The sequence below is a fragment of the Suillus plorans genome (genome assembly GCF_016647745.1).
Source record: "Suillus plorans strain S12 chromosome Unknown HD556scaffold_19, whole genome shotgun sequence".
NCBI lineage: Eukaryota > Fungi > Basidiomycota > Agaricomycetes > Boletales > Suillaceae > Suillus > Suillus plorans.
Window position 1 is genome coordinate 513,326 of NW_024537403.1, and position 20,519 is coordinate 533,844.

Consider the following 20,519-nt stretch of genomic DNA (forward strand, 5'->3'; position numbering starts at 1 on the left):
GGCTACGAACAGTAAGATAGAAGTTGGGATTCGTGTATACTACAGATGTGGGTGGCCTACAGCTGGTGAAGGAGGTATTATAGATGGTGAACTGGTGAAGTAGTGATGTGGTGTAAGGATTGTGCGAGTTGGGCGAGGAAGAGAGGGTACTATCGGGTGACTATCGGACAAGCCTATTTAACTTGAAATCACGTTGGAGTCAAATGCGGATCATCCGTTCTACACGATTACATAACCAATTTCCTTTTTAGTCCGATCAATCAGAATCTCGGCCACCACCAGCCGGACCTCCTTTGTCACCGGCCTCAATTGGCGCCGACCAGCCCTGCCTCGGTCATATGCAACCGCTCCTCGAGCTCAAGTTTGTTTATCCCTTCTCCGCGACCCATACACTTCAACACCGCAGTCACTTCTACTACTACCATTCATCACTACCCAGCAGATTCAGAATCTTGTGCACATGACAAATTACCAATAATCAACCCTGGAACATGGCTTTCAACTACGTGCCACGATATATTATATTTCGATCATGACAATCATTGGTGACTCCCATCAAGACGTTCATGGCTGCCTTTTCGCACTGTTATTACCACTACAAATCGCGTTGGCGGTCGAGTGAAGCCTTATTACTACCTGTTACTACTGACTACACGAGGCTTTAAGCGTCTGCGTGACTCATAACCTAACCTTGATTATGTAGTTTTTCACCTGCTCGATTCGTTGCCGTCCGGTTCTCTACTTTTATGATCAAGGCTCGACTCCACGCTCGTCTGCACTACTTCATCATGCCTATCCTGAGAATCCATCCTCGAATCGGTACCGAATGGTGGCAGAACGGCACATTCACATTATACATCTCCGCGTCTCCCACTAATCTATTTGCTTCACATCAAAAAGTAGTATTTGTGGCGATTGTCGATAAGCTCTTTTCAAATGCGCCCAATGACGGTACTACAATTACTTCCATGACCCCATGCGCCAGAGCGCTACAGAGCTACCAATGAGGAGGTTCATCAACTTTTTGTACGGCGATCTGTATATTCGAAGCCTCAACGGTCCCTTGCTATGCATTACTAGTGGGTCCCTGCTCGCATCCAGTTTTGGACAATTCTGTGAGCTACCCCATTACACAATGCACGGCGCCCTATGACCCTAACCTAAATCCAAAAGCTCTCGAATTTCTTTACAGACAGAGATTACGGGATAGTACATCCGTAACATACTACAGGGCGGTTTCACCTCACCAAGACTTCTATTCGTGACTCACTGAGCCATGACCCTAGCCAACTATCACATTTTACTATTGTAAACATATCCATGCAAGGAACCTGGACACGATTCATGTCTAGTAACCATCTTGATCTTTACTTCGCTTTACTAACCAAATTGCCCGCTCTTTCGCATAAAGCCTTGGCCCAGATTGAGCACAGTGATGTTCTTGCATGACATAACATCATGTCATTACGGGCAAGGCCCCTCTCTCGTAAGTGTTCCTTCTATCTGTCTAAGCTACGCCTATTGTGCGCTGGTCCTTCAAGTTTGTTCCCATTCATGCAATCCAGTGGATCATTCATAGATCTTGTTGTGAACCACTCGTGATCACCCTCTGGGCATATCTCTGGAACCGAAGTCTCGACGGCATTGAACGCACTAGTATAGTGTGGAATTCATGTCCGAACTTCCATGTGCTCCACGGAGCGTTGCTTATTGTCAGTTTACCATCCGCCAAATCTCCCTAAACTTTCTCCTTGTCCCCACTTCCATCAGAAGCAATTTCGGAACCGTATCCGTATTCGAAGTGCTCCGCTCTAATTGAGCAGATAGCCATCGGCCTGGCTCGTTCACTAATCTCAACTTTTGATTGTTATTATGACCTACTGTCTGACTGGTCTATTTTTATGTCCAGCCCTGCGGGACATATCGACTGCCCTCCCGAATAATTGCTGTGTCGTCATCGCCATGCACTTTCACTTCAAGATTTGGGAGATCATTACTCTTAGGAGTCGGAAGCAAGTATAACCGCGATAGAAGTGTCCGAGGAGTCGCCGGGCAGGCGATGGGGATGTCTTGCGGCTTGGGAAGGTCTTAATAGGTGGAGCCTAAGTGACAAGCAAAAGACAAGGCACCGATGGGCACGCAGAGGCCTCATTAACTAGGTTTTCCCATCGTCGCCGTACCTCGCCAATCGACTTGCAATCATACTCAGCATCTCGGCCAAGGATGACTTAAAGATAACGAGTCTGATATCCACATACCACATACTGCTAGTAGGTGATGTAACGCTGTGCGGAACGTGCTTCAAGATGGCGAACGCGATTGCAAACACGTTACAATTCCATGACACCATTTCGCCTGCCAAGGGCCTCGTCGCCTGCACAAAATACGGCACCGTACGAGTATTACAGTGCACTCTGATGAGAATCATGAGATTGAGTATGTTCTTACGTCGCCATCAAGGAACATACGACTCGAATCTGACCCAGTGCTCTGGCTAGATAAACCCGCGATCGAGGAAGGTGTCTTTATTTGTAACTTTGGGTAACGATAGGCAAGCCTCGGACTCAAGAACCCCGTCTTCGAGGACAGGTGTCGGATTTGCCCGGTTGATGCGCCACTCCGAACTTCGAAGTGTTGAGTAACTAGAAGTCCTCTCGTTCGGCCATGGTGTCACTGCTTAGCCCCAGACTCCCTCAGTCCTCGGTGACACCCCATGCCGCAGTCCCACTGGTGCCGGCAAAGGCCCTTCGCAGCCCAAATGAAATTTCTCCGCAGCGCTCGGTATGGGGCGATATAGATTCTGGGGATGAAGAAGAATTGGCCCCAAACATAGACCTAAGCCGGGGAAGTGAATCATGGGGAAGTGGTGGGTGGGTCCAGCCTCGTTAGCGTAGGTCACATGATGCGGTTTCAAGTTCATGTATCAAGCTTGCTTACTACTATGTTCATTACTACTAGCTTGGTTGTCATTTCAATTACGTGGAACGTGCACCTACTGGCAGCGCGAACTTTGAAATTCCTTTGGTAGTTCAGCTTTCTTGATCCCATTTTGTGATGGTGAAACGTGTCCAGCCTTGTCAATGTGATCTGTCACTACATAGCCTGAGCGTGGATGGCCAAATATAACTTACCATCACATCTCACCAGCCATAATATCTTCACACTCACTCGTTGTCGTCCTGATCAAAGATCTTGAGCATGGATATAATCTCAAAGTTCGTAGAAACGGGCGTTGCGGCCATCAACTTGAGAAGTACGTCTTCTACCTCTTAGTATGGCATAGTTTCATTCACAGCCGACTTGCTTTCCAGCTCTAGCAGCATTCGTGCCTATTCTAGATGAAAGAAAGGCAGAGATAGAGAAGATAGAACGCAAGACTTTTGTGTATGATGACAAGCGCCGCACCAGAAATGAGGTTTGTGATGATCCAACCTCCGGATGCCATGCTCCTGACCTCACGCTATGCATTACTTACTCGCAGCTTGACGTCTATTACCCGCTAAACTCGACTCTTACTAAGGGTGGGAAGACACCAATCCTATTTTTCGTCTATGGAGGTGGATACAACAGTGGATCAAAAGAGTTTCCTGAACCATTTTCTATGGGGTATCGCGCGCTTGGATCTTTCTTTGCACAACACGGTTTCATCACCATCATCCCGGACTACAGACTTACTCCGGAGGTCAAATTCCCGGCTTCATCCGAAGACATCCGTGATGCAGTCAATTGGGTTTGTGCCAACGTCGATGTCATTGGCGTACCCTCGATACCCGCCCCTGATGTAGATGCTATATTTATCATGGGTCACTCAGCGGGTGACGTGCACACGAAGATGTTGAGCCTTTACCCACCGGTATCGAGTACCGTACATGCTCGATTCAAAGGCATCATCTGGTGTGGTGGTAGTTGGTTCATGGTTGACGAGAAGAAAAGATTCAGGATGGAGGTCCCCACGATGCAATACATTGGTTCTCAGGAGCAACAGAAGGAGAGGGAGCCGAGGGCGCTTTGGAATGCTCTATCTGATGAACAGATCAAGGACCATCCTGATATTCTTCTTGTCAGGGCAGAGCGAGAGCCTGACTGGCTATTGCTATCGTGGGAAGAGATCATACCGGATATCGAGAAGCGACGTGGAGAGGCGCCCCAGATGATCATTGGCAAAGGCCACAATCACATCAGCCCTAACTGGGCTTTATGTTCTGGTCAAGGAGAAGAATGGGGAGAAGAAGTTGTGAAATGGATGAAAGCTAGAATTAACTAGCCTGTACGTAGTTTGCCTTTCTCCTACTAGTAGTAGATCTTAGTTATTACAGCCTTCAATGTCAGTTTCACGTGACTAGCAAGACGCGTCAATTTTGGCATTCACCACTTCCAGTTTCAACGTCAACGTTCATGTCGCACCCCTGGCCGAAGCGCCATACCTCCCGCTCTCCCGCTCCAAACATTACACCAACTTCCCCTGCGCATCGCTTTCTTCCTCCGTCGCACTATGCAGCTGCAGCGGGCGTACCTTACGATGCAAACCGAAGCCGTGCTCGCGAATCGCGTCCTCAAACGCATACCTCGAGCACTCCGCCGCTACCCTCGCAGTCCTCTCTTGCTTCTGCTTCCGATTCGCACTCTCTTCATGTCGACTACCCTACCAATTACAGGTCTAAGCGTAGAAGTCAAGTAGGAGATCTGGGGCTTATGGAAGCGCACTTGCTACCTTCTCTAAAGGACACGATCGATCGTATGACAAGGCCATCGTCACAGCTGGGAATGCCGTCTCCATTTCCCAATGAGAACCTGCAGTTGGACCATCGATCCAACATTGGTCAGTATTATTCAAACCCTCCGCCCAAGCTTACAAGGACGCCTCAACTTCCCCCTGCTTCGTCATGTTCGAGAGATACAAGTCACCAGGTTCCGGTAGCACAGTCAGAAGGTCCTTCACGTCCCTCACGCAGTGCTTTGAGACAGAAACCGAAGCCCATTTTAAAGGCTCAATCCCACGCTCCTACAATGATTCCATCTGATCGACCTTCCGATCGAGCTTCTGAGGCACCTCGGTCCGTCAGCTTAGTGCGCAGCGGAAAACTGGACTGGACTTCTCCCATGGAGGGCTTCTCGCCAAGGCCGCCTTTCCCCCACAAACAGAAAAGTCAACCACTTCGTCAGCCTTCAATCACGACCAACATCACCCCTGGCAGAAGAACGGAAAGAACTCGTGCTCGCACAGACCCTGGTGCACCGCATAATTCGGCACCTTCAACTGGTTCATTGGCTACTCCCCAACCAAAAAAATATCGATCAAATATTCCTCGACGTGTTGCACCACCACTGCTACGACACGCTCCACGAGAGAGCTCCCAAGATAGCCTGACTGACGCGGAACCACGAACTAGCTCAAGCCTCCGAGGTCAGAAACTGGCTGCTGACAATGTTTTTGCCTTCCCATCTTCCAGTTCAGAGAGCGACGAGACCCCCGTCATGTTCCCAAAGCAGCCTTCGTTCGCACAAGGGCGCCTCTTGGCTTCTAAGGCACCTGAAAAGAAAAAAGAGCGTTTCGGTCTCGGGTTTGGATTCGCGGACTATGGGGCAAAACTTCGAGGCATGTTTGCCGACAATTCTACTCATTCGATACATTCCACCACCAGTGAAGGCGAGAGCGCTGGCAATGACGATGGCAGCATTCAGGATAACGAGAGTCTCTTTTCTGACCGTGCGGATCAAGGCGGAGAGCGAGGCGACTCCACGATTTCCGATCGATATTCCCTGAGCAGTGCCGGATCAAGTTACCCAGCTTCGGAAACGATGGCTGATGGTGATGAATCCTCTGATCGACGAAAAAGAGAACTCCTTGGACTAGTCGATGGATTGAACCCTGGTTCTCAAGATCACCCAGCTCGAAGCGAAGAGAGCGAGTATTTTGGCGAAGAAGGGCTCGCTATCGGTGGCTCTAGCGATTCGATCCATATCCCGAACCCATCTTCGTCGGATGAATCGTTCAAGAAGGAGAACGATTCTGGCTCAGAGTATTCTTTTGACGACGAAAATGACGAAGGCCTCCGATCGTCTACCCCTAGAGATGGTCATTCTCATTCCAAGGCAGACAGGGCCTCCAAAGACAACCAAGCAAGCAACCGGTGGCATTTTGATGAACGAAATGGTAGGTGATTCTGCGTAGCAACGAGCTTTGAGGTTAACAGAAGTAACTGTATCAGCCAAGAATTCGAGGTTATCAGTTGAACGACCGTCTTCAGGGCACCCCCTACTCTCTCCCCGTCGTTCCATTCATTCGACCTACTTAAACTCACAGATGTCGCATCCATCAGCGGAGAATATGCCTAACATTGACATCGGTGGTCAACGATACTCCTCAGAGCTCACGCGCATGATGGTCACATCAGACGAGGCTGCAGTGCGCGAACGCCAGGCGTTTGGACTTTCTACGTCATTTTCTGGCTCCGCTTCTGATGAACCCTGCCTCACGCATGCTGACAGTGACATGTCGTCAATCGCCGGAAACACGTGGCAATTCGAGTGTGAAGATGATGGCGTACATACTGATTCGCTCCTCAATAGACTGGCAATACAGGAGTTCGAATCCTCCATGAAGGCTCAACCCACACAAAGTAACTTATCCTATACATCATCTAAATCATCTGTTTCTGCCGCATCGATGTCATCAGTAGCCCACGAATTCTTGCATTTGGATCGGACAAATGCACATCGGGATCATCGACGTTCTTCTTCAGATATTCACGCGTCTTGGGAAGACTTTCGTCTGCATATTTTGGAACAATTCGGTGAGGTAGAGGTACGACGACAAGAGATTGTCTGGAAACTGGCGGAGTCAGAGGAAACTTTCGTAATCAACTTGCAGAACATGGTGCAGCTCTTCATCCTTCCTCTACGCGTCCGAAGTACGAAGGTCTGGGTTTCTGGCGTTCCAGACGACGTCTCGAGGCTGTTTGACTGGCTAGAAGACATCGTACATCTCCACACGAAATTATCCGCCAGCCTCATCGGTCTTCGGGATGTGCACAACTCCGACCTGCAGTGCGTCGGGGAAATTCTTCGATCTTTTATGGCAAAGCTTGAAATATATCAACCTTACCTGGTAAAGCTAGAGTTTGTTGCAACCAGAATCGAACATCTTGTCGCTCAGGAGAAAAGTGACATCGGAGATTTTATCAAGCTACAAGAGCGCTCCTCCGCCTGTCAGGGGTGGTCATTAGAGAAATATTTGGTTGAACCTGTTCAGAGGCTCTCCCAATACCCTGATTTTTTTCATGTGAGTCGGTGTGTCTGTCTACTTCTCATGACTGAAATTAGATCTTCTAGCGGCTCTGGCACGCAACCCCGAAGTCCCATCCCGACTATCTATCAACACTATCTGTTCTTCACTCTGCTAAACTCACGATCCGTGTTCTCAGCGAAGTCAAAGATCGGGAAGACGAGTACGAGTTTGTAAAAGATATGTTCTCACGTATAGCGAACGTTCCCTCCCAACTTCCTTGCCGTGATAGGCGTCTGCTGATGCACGGTCCTGTCGCATGTGCCAGAGTGGAAAACGACAATGATTTACCAATCATGCGCCCTTCCACCAACGTGCACGGTTTTTCAGAGCCACTGAAAAGCCTATCTCCCGATTCACGTCCACGATACAACGAAAGACTCTCAAATGCGCTGAAAGGCTGGCGTGGGCGGAGTGGGTCAGTACAGTCTACAGCCTCGACGACAGCGTCGCTACAATCCTTTCGTACTGCTCCATCATCATTCGACTTCCGATCTGAGCCACAAGCGGGGCCCAGAAATAGCCCTTTGCTTCGCGTCGAGTCTCCGGCTATTGACGTCCAGTTATTCGTTTTTACAGACTTGATCGTGATGACCTCCGCCACCAATCACCACGATGATACCCAGCGCACTTCTGCAAATTTGCGCATACTCGAGGACTTTGGTCTCTCCAGAATCCTTTCTGTGACGGACGAGACAGGTAAGGACCTCGAAAGACAGCCACTTACAGAGCTAGCACTTATATGATCTAACCAGATAGAAGATCATCCATCTCACTAGATTTGGTTCCACTGACTGCTGAGGAGCTCGAGAGAGGACACGCAAATTCAAAAGGTCATATCTTGACCGTGTCGTTGTCACACGGCACTTCTCGATCTTCTGTATCGGAGGCATCTATGCAGTGCGCCGTTCTGAAGGAATGGTTGGTACCACTGAGACAATGTTGTCAGCACACCTTGAGGTCGTTGTCTTCGCCATCCGCGAAGAGCCACCTGGCTCATGCGTCGAAAGAATCTGAGATCAGTCAATCAGTCTTATCCATCCTCGCATCAGGGTTGCCATTTCCTAAAAGTCCTTCCATGCAGTTACATGGTGTCGAACTAGGACAAGCAGGGGATGCGGAGCAACAGGAAAGGGAAGAACGCGGGTGGTGGTCGCTGCGGTTCCACGAGGTCCTGCGAGAAATACAAGGACGAGAAGTGGCACTTCGATAACACTCTTGGTCATAATGTGTTCGTGTATTTGCTTTGCATATCTGTGGGTCGTAAGATATGTATGTTTTACTTCCAGTATATATACAATTTTCATCTTGTTGCTAAGGCAGCAAGAAGGATGTCGGTGTCGACTTTTGCAGCTGAGATAGGAAACAGGGTAAGCTCATGCTCAGGACTAAAGGCGCTACTTACCTTTGAGTACAAGTTGCACAAAAATCTGTGCAAGATGAGGACATTCTGTCTCCAATCGACGCATGTTTTCGAGAGACAGCTTCCACAATACAGCCTGCTGCTCTACAACCACTCGTGCATTCCGCGGCATGCCCGACAAAGCAGAAAGCTCGCCTGCTAGAGTACCCGACACCATTGACTCTTCAATGACGGGGCTATGCTCCGCAAACTTGTATGATGCCCGCAGGATGCCTGACTCGATGATATACAGGCCATCGGGGGTATCATTATTCTCCCATAGGACAAAACCGTCTGGGAATGTGAATCGCTCAAAGTACGGGGCGATCTGTTTGAACGTCTTCTGGTCTACGTCGTGATACGACGAGAACGCATTGAGAAGGGTGTTGTATGGCTCAGAGGAATTCTCTGCGTCCTTGTCGAGAAATTCTGCTGGACGATGAGAATCGGTTCTGTTAGGTAAGACGATAAACTGACCACCAGCGATCGTGCGCTCTCCAACATCACGAAGTTGCATTTGCCTCGGAGATCCCGCCAAAGTATCGTCAAAGGAAAGGCTGGTATCTCTGCGGCCAGGAAGCGTTATTGGAGTTGTCCATGACTTCTGGGCTCTAAACCATGCTCGCAGATATGCATTTTCAGTCCCTGCAAAGAACATTAACTCAAGTTCGTGACATAAAGAGATAAAACTCACATTCCATCGCATCATTCAAGGTCTCAAAGACCTCGACAGATGGCTCTTGGAGGATTCCCACACAGCTCAGCGCTTTGCCGCAGGGGCTATCGGCGGTGACACCGCAAAACACCAACACCACGCCCTTTGCAGCGAGCAAGCGCTGCACACGCACGAAAGCTTCTGCGGCAGACATGTCCACCCCTACCACAAGGGACAAGTCGACGACGACGAAGCGGACGGGATTTCGTTTCCAGGTAGCGTCTTCGACGATGTTTCTCAAAGTCTCTTCAACATGGGCGATAGTGCCAAAGAAAAGGAATCCTGGATGCCAACAATTAAATGATGCTACAACGCAAGAAAGGTTTCACGTGCCTTGGAGGCGAAGCACCCTTGTCTGCTTCGACACTTCTCGAATGTACGCCCTGTGTGCAGCAGGCCGCCTGACTGTGGAGATTGCTGACTCTCCAGCATAACATGCACGTATGCTCCTTCTCTGCGAGTTCTGTATCACGAAGAAGAAACCTATCCAAAACTATGAACACAGTCTACTCTGAAAACACGACAAGCTCACAGCTGACGACAATGCCAAACAAAACACCAATGACAAAGTCCCATGCCGTCATCGTAACCATGATGCTGACTATCGTGATGTACTCCATCCTAATGCATGTTTATGAGCTGCATATCACACCGGTGTGCAAAAACTGACCTGCTGACTCGGTGTCGTGTATCCCATAATGCCTCCTTAACGAGGTCGATGCCGAGCACAAAGATTAGGGCGCTGACAACCATGATGGCTATTCAAAGTGTTAGAAAAGTGAGGGTATGGAAATTATGGCACATACGAATATACGCGATGGGGCCTGTCCCTATTATTAGTAGGATAAACGTAGCGACCGCAAGCAGGAAGCCAGCAATACGTGTCCCGCCGCCCACGCGGTAAAACCTGATAAATCAGTATGTGAGCTATCTTATTCCACAGCGAATGGCAGTTCGCCTCACAATAAGGTGTTCACGTAGACAAGATAGTTTGGTCTGCAATGTGTGAGCAATTACTTGTGAGCGTTAGAGGAACACGCTTACACTGTGCCTAGAAACCCGGCAAGTAAATTTGAATATCCATGTCCCAAAAGCTCTTTGTTAGTATCGACGTCTTCATCAAGGGACACCGCTGTAAATATGTTAATGTTCTATTCGCCAAACATCCAGATTTGGATAGAACGTACATAGCGCAGGAACGTTCAAAGGTGGGTGCAAGATATTGAAAAACAACCTGAGACGAAACATTAGCGAGGCCAACAACATGAATGATGAAATACGTGCAGTGCAAATTGTATCGGCAGTGTCGTCCATAAGGGCGTAAATCGGATCAATCCAAGATCTGCTCGCGTCAACATGGAATGAGCCCTGAGTTCATCTGATCGATGGAAATTTTCCTACCGAGATACGAATAAAATCCATACCATCTGTCCTCCCCACCACCAGTTCCCTCAGCCATATCGAAAAGCCAGCCATCCCTCCTCAGTGCATCAAGATCAAGCCGTGCAGCTGCAACGACCACATAAAATACAACTGGTATAATCATGAAATCTGGAACGTTCATGCATGAAGTGAGCAAATAATGCCAAGGTCAGTAATCTGGGACGTACAGATAGGGAACACAAGTTGATGTTTCCATCGCATTGTGATGAGCCTCAGAAGCACTGCCAGGACAAGGGGAGGAACCCATTGCGAAAGGGCGTGTGGATTGAGAATGAAGTACCGGAGGGTCTCCAGCGTCGGCGGATCGAGTGCATCGGACGGGAGACGCGTACTTACTGTGAGGCTGTTTCACATTGAAATTTGTTCGATATGGTTCACCACGATGACTGAATTAGAACATACCCTGTAAGTATTAAGAAGATGCCAACCCCTCCAATACATCTGTGTGTGGCGTCAGCGCTTCAGCGCCAGTCCCGCCAAGCCAGCAAAAGGCTTACCCAACAAGAATATGCCGCGGGAAGAACCCGATGAGCCCACCCAAACGCAGATAGCCGAGGAGAAAAAAGGCCAGCCCTACGCAAATCACATGGGTGAGTGAACACGCGACAATTAGACCTAGATGCGACCTACCGGTGAGTACGGACGAAAGCGTAAATGCCGCAATCGTCGTGGCAATGATCTCTTTCGGATACTCGTCTCCGATATCACGTGCTATAGTGGACGCAAGGATGTGAAAGAAGGGCTACCATCAAAAAGGAAATTAGAGAAAGTTCGAGGGTGTGCAAATCCGGGGTAGCGGAAGCGATCAAAGAAGAAAACAAACAAACAAGCAGGCACAAGCAAGGTCGACACGTGCGAATGTAAGGGAAATAGACGGAACCAATTAAAACGTAAATGAAGCACACGTACCACAACCTCAATCATCATACTGCCATTAGCACCCGCAAAGCTACTCCCTCCAAAGCAATACACGAGTTGTGCTACTACCGTGCTGTTTGTCGACCAATACCGAATATAGGAAATTCTGATCAGGAGCAATGATTTTGAACGATAGAGACGACGTACGAGACAAAAAACATCGACACTCCCATCCCACCTAATCCAGCAAAGACACCAAATGCAGGGAAAATGATCATTCCATCTGCAGCGACATTGTTAGCAGCTGATCCATAATGATCGGAGATGAGGGGAAACAGGAAGATGTCAGACGGCATACAAATATAGTCCATATTATGTATTAGTAGGTTAGGCAATAGCCGCCAAGGGTTTTGAAGGTACCATCAGATCGCAAGAAATAAAGCGCCAAAGGTGACATTCATCAGAACGGCTTACATGAAACTCCATCAAGTATATTGAGCAACGTGCCCAAGAGCACAGCAGGCAAGCTTTTCAACACGGTGCGCACTAGTTCTTGGGAATCAATCTTATGCGTCTCGCCTATAAACCCATGCATGAGGCTTGAGAAACGTTTTGAGGACATCGAGCGCTTCCAGGGCGCTGAGGCATGACCATTAATAGCAAGCACAGGACCATGTGGAGGAGGAAGCAATGGAGTATTTTCTGTGGCCGAAGAAGAAACAAAACGTAAAACTTCTGGGCGAACGTTGCTAGTTGCCAGAAGGGTGCGATCCGCAGAATTATGGTTAACTGTGGAAACAGCCTGCTCTGGGTCTGCCAATGAATTGAAGTACTGCCGCCTGTCAGTTTTATGCAATACTGTTGGACTTGGCGAGCTCGAGGGTGCTCCGTCAGCATGTCTGGAGAGCAAAACTGAAAGTGCTGAAGCCTGAGGTACAACAGTGGTACGAGACATGTCTCTCCCGCGAGGAGTTACCATGCCAGACGACAGATCACGGTGGGCAGTTTTGGAGTCTAGAGTGGAAGTAGAGGCTGAGAGATCAGAGTCCTGGGCTGAGAAGTGTGAGCTCCTTCTTGTATATTGTGAGGAGGGTGCAAAAGACGCGGATAACGGAATATTTGGGAGGGACCCTGGTCCAACGTGCGTGACTAGATTATGACCAGATGGAAATATGAATGAATCGCGTGAAGGCATGTTCCTTCGCGTAAGCTCAGATGGGAAAGGTAGCTGTGCGGCTTCCTTTCGACCGTGGGTCGAGGGAGAAGACGAATGTGCGATGTGCCCTGCAGTCGGAGACACGTTCTGCATCACGGGGGAGGGTGAGCCCCTGGAAGGAGAGAACACCATGTTGGAAAGCTTGACGGTGCTTGCGCGGATGTCGTCTTGAGAGTGGGGAGTGACCGACATAAAGGAAACGTAGCTCCTGGGTTGAAGTAGTCTGCAATTGAATTTGACAAGTTAGGAGATTGAATGCGTAAAGAAGCATGATGGACAGGTGACCGTGTTTCGACCACATTATAACGTATTATGTTGTTATTGAAACTTACCCAGCTCTGTGCAAAGGGGAATCATCTTGCGGTGGTGACACTATGCGTATAATTTCGTGCTTGGTTGCGTCATTCGCATGCTCAGGTTCTAAGTTATCCCCAAGGCTTCGCGAAGAAGAAGTTGATCTGTCGCTACCGGCATTAGCAGACATGAGTAAACGGACGTCGGGAATCAGATGATGAATTCGAGTCTCAGCTATGTGAGTAACCCAACTAGTCGTTCTGGATGAAACGGTTTAAGCGAGGATCAGACTAGATTATGCAATGTTTTGTGAATATTTTATAATTTCGATAAACGAGTCTGATTCCAGATTTACATAATTAAACCCATTGGCCAGTCACCGTCGACCGACCCAAAACCGGAATATTCCGTTATTGATATTAGGGGTACCTGCGCAATGACATAGTACGTGGTCACCAGCACCTCATGACTCTGAAAATTATGTATAAAGAGAGCACCTGACAGGTCGTTTATGCGGCTACGGTACAATTGCACTACCATACACAGATGTGGTGACCTTTAAGGTTGCAACGGGCAGTGCCGTTGCCTCCTAAGTCGAGATTTACGGGTACCTTCTTCCAGGCGTCACGCCACTGATAATCAATCATTTCTCTTTTAATGGGGAGATCATACGGTAAGTCCATGCATGTACAGAGATGAACAGGACTAGTCTTGGCACCGGGTGACCTGCCCTCGTGCAACAGCGAAAAGAAGACATCTAACAGAAGCTGCAAGATCCGAGTAAGTACTCTGAACTTTGAATCAAACTTTGAAACTCCAACTGACCGTGATCATGACAGCCCCAGGATATTGTCACCTGGTCACACAGGGTATCTCCATATGTTTGAAATTGCCACTGCACTGCTTACAGGAAAACTCCATCTCGGAACTTCAGCCCGTTGGGCCGGTCTGTCCTAATTTGGCTATCCGGATGCCTTCGATCAATAGCAGATTTCAGCTTGATCATGGACAGAGAGGTTCTAAGAAAAAAACGAACGGGATCTAGAACAGACTGCAAGACGTACAACGGCACTAGCCGAACTTTCAGGTTCCTTCCTTGCATCGAGAGGCAGCATTTCCTTATTCAACAAGTCATGTCACTTCCTAGTACCACCCCACCGGACACGGCGCTGCATTGGCAAACAACATTGACTAGGCCTAGCGTGGAGTTTGATGTCGAGGATGAAAGTTCATGCGAGGAAGTGGATCAGGTCAGCTGCCGAGCAAACTCAAATCACAACCATTTCGCTCAAGGTCGTAGTTTTTTAGGATGGGGCTCCAACCGAGGCGGACATAATGACCGTCACAGCAGAACTCGTGTTCAACGAGATGCCAAGTCATCTCATACATTTCTGACCACTATGAAACTACCCTTATCGATCGTGAGACTCTGGTGGATCTGTTCCGTCCGGAATTGATCAGCGTCTGCAAGGACATTGTATCCAAAGACGAACTTTCTGACGTGGTCAGACAGAAATTGAGATATGCAGCCCTTTCTCATAGATGGCTCAGTGTAGGGGAACCAACATTTCAGGAGATGTCCGTCGAAAGGAAGCATCAGTCTACAAGGCCTGGGTTGATCAAGCTCCGCAACTTTTGTCAGAAAGCAAGGGAATACGGCTGTCGCCTCGCTTGGTCCGACACTTGCTGTATCGACAAGAAAAGCAGTGCGGAGCTAGATGAGGCCATCAGGGCCATGTTCAAGTGGTACCGCAATGCGGAGATATGTATAGTTTTTCTTGCAGACTCTTCTTCCATCTCGGACTTTTCGGAGGAAGTATGGTTCCAACGCGGTTGGACGCTTCAGGAGCTTCTTGCCCCTCCACGAATCAAGTTCTATGGCAGACATTGGGACGAGCTCAGTCGTTCGCGCAACGACAAGGAAGACCATTCCATGTTAGAAGCTCTTTCTCATGTGACGGGGATATCTCGCCAGAATTTGCTATATTTCAGTCCGGGGTTGGTCGATGTTCGCGAGAAGATGATTTGGGCGTCCAAGCGGAGGACAACAAGGGTGGAAGACATCGCTTATTCCTTGATCGGAATTCTTAACATCAGCCTGAATGTAGCCTATGGAGAAGGAGAGCGGGCATTTCGCCGCCTGATGGAGGCGATCATCCAGTCGTGTCGCGAATGGCAGATACTGGCGTGGGCTGGTCCCCATTCCCCATTCCAAGCCAGCATTCCCCGTTCTCCTCTGGCGTACTGTGCTTTTGACGAAGCATCTGCCACTATGCTTTTACCCAATCGCTATATAACGGATCGTCCCTCCAAGCTTGGTGACCCTTTTTTTACGATGACGAAGAGAGGCCTGGAGCTTGAAGTTATTCTGGTAGAGATGATGCTGCAGCAACCGGCACCACGACGGCCAGGAGGAACGCAGAAGAAAACTCAAACTATCCGCCTCATCTCCGACTCTGCGGACTTTTTTGACGTCACAGCCCAGTGCGACATTACCCTCCTACCATTTTCGCAGTGGGCGGTCGCTATCGTGAATTACCGAGCTGATGAATCTGGAAAGCGTGGTGGTGTTGGAAAACTTAAACCCGCAAATGACTACTTGTGCTTCATACTTGGATCTAGTATTCATAGTGCGCATGGAGGGTGGCAAAAGGTTGAAACCCAAAAAATTGTGACAATTCGCACCAAGAGGGAGATGTACCAACGAGTTACGACAGTGTGGCTTTAGCCTTCTGTCTGCTCGCTCGCGTTGTAACATATCTCTATCTCCTACAGGACTCGGGGGGCATGAATCATTCATCTGCTCTTACATAGATTTTCACTGCTGACGCCTCTTTTTTCACACACTGTATGAACGCATTTAGACTAAAGTTGCATCATACCTTGTCATGCATGAAATAAGCCCAGCGGTCTGACTATATATATATTTGACCCCTTCGTTACCATGTAACTTCTTCCACCTGCCCGCATCCAGTTGAAAGCTTGTTAAGCCGTCGACAGCATACAATCTTGATACATCCGTTGGTCTTGTAAATGGCTATCGAGGAGGTCTGCCGCATATTCCAAGAGTACCTGCGAGAAAGCATCCCGCATCGGTTAATCGCGATATCAAAGATGGAGGTCGTAGAAAAGCAATGTGTGGAGAAGTTATACATGCCATCCATCAGGGCCGTGACGGAGAAAGATATAGAGCAACACACGTTCTACCCGAATCAGAGAAGGGACGAAGTGATCAGAAACATTGTGAAAGGCATAGTCAGATATGCCATCCTGTCTCACAGATGGTGCCGCGAAGGAGAGGTGACGCTCCAGGAGATGACATCGGGTAGTACAAAGCTCGGGAAGCCCTCGAGTCGTCACAAATTGGCAAACTTCTGTCAGAAGGCAGCGGAGTACGGATGTGGTTTTGCCTGGGCAGACACATGCTGTATCGATAGGTCCAATTCCTCTCCAGAAGAGCTCAATAAAGCCATGCCGCGGATGTTCAGGTGGTACCGCAATGCACATGTCTGCATTGTATACCTTGCGGAGTCATTCACATTGGACGACTTCCTGTGCGACTCTTGGTTTTTACAAAGTTGGACTTTGCAAGAACTCCTCGCTCCAGTCAGAGTCAAATTTTACGGGCGAACGTGGAGACCGATTCACAATACACGAGCCGACAACGATAAAGCTGACCGGAAGTTGCTGGCTGCGCTTTCCACTGGCACCGGAATTCCGGTGCAAGACATCCAGTGTTATTGGGCGGGGACGGAGAGAGTGCGTGAGAAGCTGATGTGGGCATCTCGCCGGACTTCACGACTAGTAGAGGATGGTGCTTACTCACTGCTGGCACTTTTCGACGTGCATATGAACGTGGAGTACGGAATAGGAGACGAAGCATTTGGTAGATTGATGGAAATGCTCCTGCAAAGAAGCCAGGAGTGCGATATGCTTGCCTGGGCTGGAATAGCATCCACCAAATATGTGTTCTTGCCACCATCGGCACAAGGGTATAGCGCTCAGTATTTGGACGAATCCTATAATCCCAGTCACGACCACTACGGATTGCGAGGAGACCAGGATATGAGTGTCGTCGATGGGCGATTGAGAGTAAAGCTCCTGATGGTTGAGTTACATGAGGCAACGTTCGGGGACGAAATACCTTTCTTGCAGGATGGCTACCATGCATGTGCACTCTTGCCAAAGGGGCTGCCCTCCAATATGACGATAAATCATGTGTCCATTGTTTCCAGCAATAATATGCCTTGGCGTCCATCCAAATTGGCCCTCGGAGTTGTCGATTACAGATGGACAAGTGATGACGAGAAGGGACTCGTGGAAAAAGGCCGCACCCATTTCTGCCTCCTCTTTGGAGCGGATGATATACAGACAAGTTGGCAGAAGCTAATGACGGACAAAGTGGTCACCATAAAGACTGAAGACAGCATTAGACAACGTCTAGAAACTATATTGATTTAATTTCACGACTTACCATTGGTATTAATATCATTGAGATTTTGTGATAGTTCAGTTCCGTCGTGACTGTGACAACATAAGAGTTGTGATTTAGTCACGCCTAGTCTGAATGTAAATGTACGGTGCTGGTGAGGCTCAAACGTTCGACAACCATGTCCAACACCATCGCACTGCATGTATTTTTTCTTTGCACGATGTACCAGCCACATCTAACGAAAACTTAACACAGGTACCCGCTATCGAACTTTACCTTTAGGTGAGTTGTGATGTGAGTTTGCGGCGATCAATTCTAAGTTGCGAATACCAGCACAAAAGAGGCACAGCCTGAAGAGGACCCTTCCGTATCTGCACGTCTTCAGCGTCTCCAGAACAACTATGAAGACTTCGGTATGCGCCGCACCGTTGAAGGAATTCTTGTTGTGCATGACCACGGACATCCCCACATCCTAATGCTCCAAATTGCGAACGCGTTCTTCAAGCTGTGCGTTTCTATATTCGATCACACTTTCGTTATAATTGGCTAATCGTGTGTCTAGCCCTGGTGACTACCTTAAACCGGGCGAGGATGATATTGACGGACTCAAACGACGCCTCGATGAGCGCCTCGCGCCGCCAGTAGAGTCCAAGCAATTCAACGCGTCCCATGGCGTTGACAACGAGTGGGAGATCGGTGATTGTCTTGCGCAGTGGTGGCGGCCCAATTTTGAGACGTTTATGGTGCGTTCGTCTTCCTTGTAGCGAATGAGCGATGCTGACACATGCTCGTAGTATCCATTCGTGCCAGCACACATCACGAAGCCAAAGGAGTGCAAGAAACTTTATCTAGTTCAGATGCCTGAGCGGAGTACGTCAGACGGTTCTGCCATACTTTTCATTCAACTTGTATCTTCACTAGAGGTCCTTGCCGTGCCGAAAAACATGAAGCTCCTTGCCATCCCCCTGTTTGAGCTGTATGACAACGCTGCACGGTTCGTCTTGATAATCTTAATAAGCTTAAGGGTGCATGTTTCATATTGGTAACGTCGTATAACCCCAGATATGGTCCCCAGCTCTCCGCGATCCCGCACCTACTGTCAAGGTAACCGCCCATCCAAGCTGCACTAGGCGAATTCCATGCTTATGAATACTGCCTGCAGATACAACTTCATTTATCAGTAAATTTCGAATGAAAAAGTTGGTCTGGTTACTACCGCAGCACCATATATCACGAGAGATGTATTATGTTCCTTCCAACGGAACTAATTTTTGCAGGCCACAAACCTGGCGTAGGTACATAGTTCACAGATGAATCGTTATTCCTCTATTACTGTTGTAGCTCTCGAAACTTTTGTTGCCCATGTTTTTGTAGTGTAATGTGATAGATTGATTTCGTAGTAGTCGACATATCAATTTCTCGATGAAACTCGAGGCGCCGAGGAGTTAGCCGAGAGGTCTTTCTTTGAGTGGAGGCATGATGCAAACGAGGCTTGTTGCCTCCCAGTAGCCGCCGTCCACACATAATTCATCGCCGCTCAAGACATTTATATTACTCTACCAACTACCTGCTGACCCGTTCCTCTCAACGACCCAATCACATATCATGCCTCCAACGGATCTCATGAAGAAATCCTCTACTGCTACTACCACTAACTCACCCGTAAATGTCAAGCTTCTACTAATCGGGAACGCCTCAGTAGGGAAAAGTAGTTTACTCCTACGCTTCTCGGACGAGCAATGGCTCCCTGAGGACGAAGCGAGCGCAACGATAGGCGTTGATTTCCGTGTTCGTTTGTCATTCCGTGCTTTCTCCCATTGGAGAATGAAGTCGTGTGCTTACCCTAGTCGGTATAGGTGCACAAGATGGAGGTCAACGGACGGAAAGTGAAACTCAGTATATGGGTGCGTTGGTTCTTTCTTTCCCCTGCATCTGTATGATAATGATGTCTGTTCTGCAGGATACAGCTGGCCAAGAACGATTCCGTACGATCACATCCTCATACTACCGTGGTGCTCAAGGGATCGTACTTGGTGTGTTCTCGCTCGCTTTTATGAGATGAAGGTTCGAAGGCCTGATAATGCTGTGGTACAGTGTATGATGTAGCAAACCGCGAGACATTCGAAGCGCTTCCGAAATGGTTTTCGGAAATCGACACCTATGTCTCAATCACAGTGCCGAAGATTATTGTTGGAAACAAGGTCGATAAGGTACTTGCTTTTTCCCTGATCATCTCTTTACGTACTCTTGTTATTCTCTGGACCTCAGTGACCTGCTCGCACTACATTTGCATCATTATCACCGCAATCTCGCTTATTTTTCGTCACTTACATTCCCCATCTCGTTGCTTGTTTCCTACCAACCGCTGACACCATTCCAGGAAAACTCTCGACAAGTCTCCACGGACGAGGGTTCCACTTTTGCCTCTCGTCAGAATGCCCTCTTCGTTGAGGCCTCTGCAAAGACGGCTATAGGGGTACGCGAGGTATTCGAGGAGCTGGTGGCGCGGATTCTTGAGACCCCAGAATTATGGGCACCTGTTGCACCGGAAGCTGGTGTAAGTTTTGGGAAGCGGGGTGAAGAGGACGGCATGCCGGGAACGATCAATATAGGGCGTGACACGACTGCACAGGACGACGGGAGTTGCGGATGCTAGATTCTGTGTTTAAGCGGCTGTCACTGTGATGCCGTTTCGCATGCAGCGGATAGAACCCACAGGGGTCGGTGCGCCCACTAGTGATATTATCGAGTGTTGTGTACGATGCTGATTGCTGTTTGTGCGGATAGATCTGCCTCGGACACGAGTGATATACCTTGATGTGCCTACGTACTGCACTCAAATCATGTACTATAGACACGCGGGCCATCTGGAAA

The 20,519-nt window shown here is 48.7% G+C and overlaps 7 protein-coding genes across 7 annotated transcripts; 6 read left to right on the forward strand and 1 right to left on the reverse strand.

The window, feature by feature from the left end:
* Positions 1-2,891: 2,891 nt before the first annotated feature.
* HD556DRAFT_1361214 (Alpha/Beta hydrolase protein) lies at positions 2,892-4,377 on the forward strand. Its single transcript, XM_041302635.1, has 3 exons — positions 2,892-3,253; positions 3,312-3,415; positions 3,482-4,377. The coding sequence occupies exons 1-3, from the start codon at positions 3,199-3,201 to the stop codon at positions 4,262-4,264; spliced, it is 942 nt and encodes a 313-aa protein (XP_041161914.1). The 5' UTR covers positions 2,892-3,198; the 3' UTR covers positions 4,265-4,377.
* Positions 4,378-4,385: 8 nt separating this feature from the next.
* On the forward strand, positions 4,386-8,498 carry HD556DRAFT_1526391 (uncharacterized protein; the record flags this gene model as incomplete). The annotated part of the gene is made up of 4 exons (XM_041309307.1): positions 4,386-6,154; positions 6,210-7,282; positions 7,333-7,984; positions 8,041-8,498. The coding sequence occupies exons 1-4, from the start codon at positions 4,396-4,398 to the stop codon at positions 8,496-8,498; spliced, it is 3,942 nt and encodes a 1,313-aa protein (XP_041161915.1). The 5' UTR covers positions 4,386-4,395.
* Positions 8,499-8,588: 90 nt separating this feature from the next.
* Positions 8,589-12,298, reverse strand: HD556DRAFT_1431436 (sulfate transporter family-domain-containing protein; the record flags this gene model as incomplete). The annotated part of the gene is made up of 19 exons (XM_041305017.1): positions 8,589-8,638; positions 8,691-9,119; positions 9,165-9,332; positions 9,382-9,684; positions 9,736-9,885; positions 9,935-10,023; positions 10,073-10,160; positions 10,209-10,309; positions 10,366-10,398; positions 10,447-10,534; positions 10,590-10,636; positions 10,687-10,780; positions 10,846-10,953; positions 11,013-11,188; positions 11,248-11,286; positions 11,343-11,587; positions 11,755-11,836; positions 11,911-11,986; positions 12,178-12,298. 19 exons carry the CDS (start codon positions 12,296-12,298, stop codon positions 8,589-8,591), a joined length of 2,487 nt encoding a protein of 828 aa, XP_041161916.1.
* Positions 12,299-13,728: 1,430 nt separating this feature from the next.
* On the forward strand, positions 13,729-15,941 carry HD556DRAFT_1526393 (heterokaryon incompatibility protein-domain-containing protein; the record flags this gene model as incomplete). Its single annotated transcript, XM_041309308.1, has 4 exons — positions 13,729-13,993; positions 14,053-14,463; positions 14,522-14,569; positions 14,640-15,941. Exons 2-4 carry the CDS (start codon positions 14,218-14,220, stop codon positions 15,939-15,941), a joined length of 1,596 nt encoding a protein of 531 aa, XP_041161917.1. The 5' UTR covers positions 13,729-13,993; positions 14,053-14,217.
* Positions 15,942-16,246: 305 nt separating this feature from the next.
* On the forward strand, positions 16,247-17,674 carry HD556DRAFT_1441703 (uncharacterized protein; the record flags this gene model as incomplete). Its single annotated transcript, XM_041306338.1, has 1 exon — positions 16,247-17,674. The coding sequence occupies one exon, from the start codon at positions 16,247-16,249 to the stop codon at positions 17,672-17,674; it is 1,428 nt and encodes a 475-aa protein (XP_041161918.1).
* Positions 17,675-17,785: 111 nt separating this feature from the next.
* Positions 17,786-19,105, forward strand: HD556DRAFT_1361232 (Cleavage/polyadenylation specificity factor subunit 5). The gene is made up of 8 exons (XM_041302636.1): positions 17,786-17,843; positions 17,901-17,927; positions 17,979-18,152; positions 18,208-18,388; positions 18,440-18,515; positions 18,567-18,639; positions 18,708-18,749; positions 18,808-19,105. The coding sequence occupies exons 1-8, from the start codon at positions 17,824-17,826 to the stop codon at positions 18,827-18,829; spliced, it is 615 nt and encodes a 204-aa protein (XP_041161919.1). The 5' UTR covers positions 17,786-17,823; the 3' UTR covers positions 18,830-19,105.
* Positions 19,001-20,382, forward strand: HD556DRAFT_300301 (ras-domain-containing protein). The gene is made up of 5 exons (XM_041310191.1): positions 19,001-19,433; positions 19,502-19,549; positions 19,606-19,678; positions 19,740-19,855; positions 20,026-20,382. The coding sequence occupies exons 1-5, from the start codon at positions 19,251-19,253 to the stop codon at positions 20,299-20,301; spliced, it is 696 nt and encodes a 231-aa protein (XP_041161920.1). The 5' UTR covers positions 19,001-19,250; the 3' UTR covers positions 20,302-20,382.
* Positions 20,383-20,519: the final 137 nt, after the last annotated feature.

Bases quoted from the DNA above. Each gene is read 5' to 3' on its own strand.
- HD556DRAFT_1361214 (XM_041302635.1), top strand. From the start codon at position 3,199: ATGGATATAATCTCAAAGTTCGTAGAAACGGGCGTTGCGGCCATCAAC. The intron at 3,254-3,311 runs GTACGTCTTCTA...CTTGCTTTCCAG, and splicing joins TGCGGCCATCAACTTGAGAA to CTCTAGCAGCATTCGTGCCT. The intron at 3,416-3,481 runs GTTTGTGATGAT...ACTTACTCGCAG, and splicing joins AGCGCCGCACCAGAAATGAG to CTTGACGTCTATTACCCGCT.
- HD556DRAFT_1361232 (XM_041302636.1), top strand. From the start codon at position 17,824: ATGTCCAACACCATCGCACT. The intron at 18,516-18,566 runs GTACGTCAGACG...TATCTTCACTAG, and splicing joins AGTTCAGATGCCTGAGCGGA to AGGTCCTTGCCGTGCCGAAA. The intron at 18,750-18,807 runs GTAACCGCCCAT...TACTGCCTGCAG, and splicing joins ATCCCGCACCTACTGTCAAG to ATACAACTTCATTTATCAGT.
- HD556DRAFT_300301 (XM_041310191.1), top strand. From the start codon at position 19,251: ATGCCTCCAACGGATCTCATGAAGAAATCCTCTACTGCTACTACCACT. The intron at 19,434-19,501 runs GTTCGTTTGTCA...TAGTCGGTATAG, and splicing joins CGATAGGCGTTGATTTCCGT to GTGCACAAGATGGAGGTCAA. The intron at 19,856-20,025 runs GTACTTGCTTTT...ACACCATTCCAG, and splicing joins TTGGAAACAAGGTCGATAAG to GAAAACTCTCGACAAGTCTC.